This window comes from Branchiostoma lanceolatum, chromosome 3 (genome assembly GCF_035083965.1).
Source record: "Branchiostoma lanceolatum isolate klBraLanc5 chromosome 3, klBraLanc5.hap2, whole genome shotgun sequence".
NCBI lineage: Eukaryota > Metazoa > Chordata > Leptocardii > Amphioxiformes > Branchiostomatidae > Branchiostoma > Branchiostoma lanceolatum.
In genome coordinates, this window is record NC_089724.1 from 14,567,441 (window position 1) to 14,572,267 (window position 4,827).

Consider the following 4,827-nt stretch of genomic DNA (forward strand, 5'->3'; position numbering starts at 1 on the left):
CCCTATAATCAATGGCATGTGCCAATGCCATAGACACCATGCTATAATCCGTTCCGCCTGACTAGAATACTTCAGGCAGATACGGGGTACATATCTTTCCTACTTACTGTGATCGTATAGTCACTGTTACATTGTAAAATAGACAACGTGCATTACCACACGCAACCTAGCAGTTTTTGCTGCGAACATGTGCAGAGTGACTTCCTGTCTGTGTATAAGTATGGTGTCCAGTTGCAGCTCGCATGCTAGTATGAGCGCACGGGACGGACGGTGCACTTTTACGCACAGTGTGAAAATGGGAAATCTCTGGATCTTCAAAATTACCACACTTGTAGTTTATAATATGGAGACTGTGACAATGTAAAAAGTTAATGCAGGGGATGAAAGATTGTTGAGATATGTCCCTCAGAAAAGTGCCCGAGGCCGCGGCCAGACTGAGTCACTTCCAGGTGGATTGCGAGATCAGGTGACCTTTGACCTTCGAGAAATGTTACGATAATACAAAATAGGTTGATAGTTATAGATCAGGCATGCCTGCAATAAATTGTGGAAAGAGAATTTACTGCATATTTGTGATTTCTGCAATATCTTAGTTGTAAGGCTGAATTGTTCGTTGATAATCTTCAAAAGAAGCCATCTAGATGTCCTAGATCTAAATTTGTGACTTTTCCGACCGGAATTTCTAGATCTTATCTGTGCCATGCTGTAAAAACGTACTTTTCAGCAGGTTGACCCCTCCTGTATTGAAAGAAAAAGATAAATAAACACATTTTCTTCACTTGCTATAAAATGTTACTTGGACTGTACTGAGATACAATTTGTGGGGGTCAATATTTTTACTTCTTTAATTACCGGTTATCAAAAATGCACTTTTCACACCTGGCACCACATACAACCCACGATTCCGTTGCTGCATGGGCATGTTAAGGTAGCCTGAGTGTCACCCTGTTTCAGTTCCAGGCTCTAAAAATAAATTGTCTGTGATTCCACACCTTACATCAAGATCCATTTCATGTATTTATCTTACAAATGAGCAGGTCACTAGCAAAGGAAATTAACAAACACCCACAATACACACACTATAAATTCTTCACGGAGAATTGTGTCCTACGGACTCTTGTTCTAATTTTCGGCAGGGTGTGAAGCCTGGGTCACTACAACAACAAAAAGAATCCAGACATACAATGAAGCTACACAAGATCAAATATAGGTACATTCTTGTATTCAGAATATTGCTTGGTACAATGAAACTACAGTTGGTATTCTAACTTGCTTCTTAAACTATCTTCTATATGAATCAAAACAAAACAGTTTGGCTGTTCTCTTACACAAATGGATACAAAGAGCATTAAAAAACGAACAATAAACAGTGTCCTCTTACGCAAATCATACGAAAAGCATTAAAAGAACGGAAAAACGGACAATAAACAGTGTCCTCTGACACAAAAAGCATGAAAGAAACGGGAAAACGGACAATAAACAGTGTCCTCTTACACAAGTCATACAAAAAGCATTAAAAATGGACAATAAAACAACAGATCTCATTCTAACTAGCTTCTTGACTATCACCTAGAAAAATATGACAAAAGAAACTTACTGATGGCTGTTTGTGAGTTGCAAACTCGTTCAAATCGATTCCCACATAATCCAGAAACTCATCCCCGAACATGTTAAAAGACGACATGGCTTCTAGAGCTCCAGTCGGTCAACTGAAAGCCTCACTGATCAGCTAAGCATATTCTATTGTTATTGATCGACCAGACTTACAATATCTCACGTGCAAGTGTAAGACGGTGTCTTTCAGTCGGTCCAATTATCTTGTACATTGTTACAGACAGACGCTTAATATACAAGGCACAGACATATGCATACATAATATATAGCTGCTACAAAGAATAGACAGGTTGCAATCCACTGAAAGCCTCCAGACAACTTTCCCTAGGAAGGCCAAACCACAGATTCTGAAGTAAAACCAGTGTGGAGTGGGGATTATCTTAAGAAAAAGATAATCACTAACCCAAACATTACTAGGCATATATTGTGTTTGTTTCAGAACGAACAAACAAACAAACAGCGACTAAAAAGATGATCCTATTCTCCTAGATCCTTGCGTCTGTATTTATAAAGGATTCTAAGGTATTCTTCAGTAACTGCATTAAGTCATAAAAGAACTTAATATTGTTCTTTTCTAAATTTCAGGTAGCCGTTTCAGATCGGTGACAGGTGACGTGAAAATATGAATCTTCGCAACATCTCACCTGAAGTCGTCACAAACATCACAGGTGGCGCTCTCACCGTCGCAAACGCCACGAAACAGCTTATTGGGGGTCTTCTAAATCACTTTGTGACACGTCATGTAAACGTCACCTATGACCTTGTCAAGAATGTAACTAACATCACAGCAGAAGGCGTCAGCAGCCTTGTAAAAGCCACAGACGAGGTCGCCTTCTGCGAGTTAATCGTTGGCAACACCACTACAGGAAACATAACCACGGAGGTAGTGAGCTATAACCCAGTCGACTGTGGTGTGTACGCCCTCTACCCACCGATAAGATATCTACTGGTCCTCATCCTCGTTGTCCACGCACTCTGGACACTCTTCGGCAACGGCTGTCTGATCGGCGTCATCGTGACTGACGACGACATGCAGGTAGGTGTTTCCTAATCATTGGCTTGTGACCTTCGGGAAGGACGTTCACCTACGACAGGAGTACTGTTTTTGGTTGGGCAAGTGTGTTCGCATCCCCTTTTTGAGATTGATATCGTCCATGATGCGCTGGTCAGCCGACCGCCATAGAATGGGGACGACCAATGAAGTCCAGCCTTGAAAAATGGAGATATTGTTTTGGGTGTGTCTGTGTGTGTATGCATATGTGTGTTTGTGTTTGTTTGTGTGTGTGTGTGTGTGTTTATGTCTCCGGATTGTTGTAGTCAGCATAACTCAAGAACCTCTGGATGGATTATGATGATATTTGGTATGTGGGTCTCATTCATGTATTACTCCGAGTGTGAAATACATAAAGTTTTAGATATGTTGAATAGCTGATGAAGAATGAGTGATTCGGTTGAAAATTCCGGTGAGCGAATTTTTTTGAGTGGGAGAACGGTCTATTTCTCATTATATACCATATCATAGATTCAGGACAAACACGAACCTTTGATTTACCAACAATAAACCAATTCCAGGAGCCGGGCAATATTTTCCTGTGTGCCATGGCCCTCTGTGACGTTGCCCAGTGTCTGATGTACTCCCCAAGTGGCATCCACAGTCTGTTGAGCGGCGAACCTCCTGGTTGGCTTGGGTGCAGGATCCAAACTTTCCTCGTCTCTTTCCTGGGCTGTCTGACCGTCTACCTGCAGGCGGGCCTCTTGTTCTGCCGCTGGGTACACATCGCGTTTCCCTACCACTTCGCCTCGCACCTGGCAACCCCCCGACTCGCCCTCGGCATGGCCGCCTGCTTCATCATCGCTCTGATGCCGCCTCTGGTCGGGCTCGCACGGGTCGGGCGTGTATCAACCTGGGCACTAGACGTGGCTTCTGTCGACATCGCGAAGCCTGTGAGCCTGCTGTCACCGTGTGCCCCTGGGGGTACAGAGAGCACCGTCACCATGTTCATGTGCGGTCTCGGGGTGGCCATCACCTGCTGCATTGCCGGCCTGATCTCCAAGGTGGCCTGGGACAACCAGAAGAAACACGACAAGAAACAGGCCTGGCTCGCCCAAGCAGACCAGCTGCAGAGGAAGCTCAAATCTGTCAAGACGTTCGGGATCGTTGTCGGGGTCCAGTGGGTCTCTTGGCTTCCGCTGTTAGTCTTTGGGTGCCTGCTCAAGTTTGGTGGCATCACAGCTTACACAACGGCCATCATGGGAGACATCACCTACAGCATCCTGCAGACCTCGACATTCACCGATTCAATCGTTTACGCCTACCGCAACGACATCTACCGCAAAGCCGTGAAAAAGGCATACCGCAAGATGCGGAACGTCATGAATGATTTCTAAAAGTAATCGAAATTGCTCTCTAGCGGGTATCTCACCGGAATGCGCCTGTTTGCGACAAATTATTGAGACAACTTTGCGCACTTTCCGCCAATTTTCCTTTACGGTCACGTACACTGATGTGCGATGCACGGATAAAACACATGACCTCTACAAACAAAATGGACGCGCCCGGAATGTTACATTCTCAGTTTCGACCCCGAATTAAATACAAGATATTGGAAACCGCAGTGTTGCCACTCAATTCAAAACCAATCTACATTCAAAGAGATATTTGCAGTGATCGCGCCCGTTGGCGTCTTGTTGGCGTCTAGTCCGCGCCCATTCGCGCCATTTGCAAGTCATCAAAATTTTCCAAAATTCACCATCTCAGGCGACAGATTGGTGCAGATTGGCACCTGTTCGCAACCAGTTGGCGAATGTCTTTGGTAAATAGTCACCAACGCAACAGGCGCGGCCCAGTGAGATATATCGATACCCACTTTCATTTTTGATACCCGCTTTACGTCGAGTAACGACGGCTATCCATTAAACCTAGACCCCCTTTCCGCTAGACAGTGGACGTGCTGCGACCTCGCTGCGACCTAGAATTGGCCACAGCGCTCAGCGAGCAACGAACCCCCCGAATAAGTTGCTCTAGTGGAGTCGCTCCTTGAGCTCTGTCAAGCTCCAAATTATTTTTTTGATACGGTAGCGTGATGCAATTAGACACACGTATGAGCTCAAACGAAATAACCAAAACGCGAAAATATATAGAGCAGTTTAGAATCAGATTTTGGCAGTGAATAAGATCCATGTTGAATAAATACCTATTTTCAGAGAAAGGGC

At 44.5% G+C, this 4,827-nt stretch overlaps 1 protein-coding gene across 1 annotated transcript; it reads left to right on the forward strand.

The window, feature by feature from the left end:
- The first annotated feature begins 2,236 nt into the window (after positions 1-2,236).
- On the forward strand, positions 2,237-4,002 carry LOC136429406 (olfactory receptor 5B21-like). The gene is made up of 2 exons (XM_066419238.1): positions 2,237-2,650; positions 3,187-4,002. The coding sequence occupies exons 1-2, from the start codon at positions 2,237-2,239 to the stop codon at positions 4,000-4,002; spliced, it is 1,230 nt and encodes a 409-aa protein (XP_066275335.1).
- Positions 4,003-4,827: the final 825 nt, after the last annotated feature.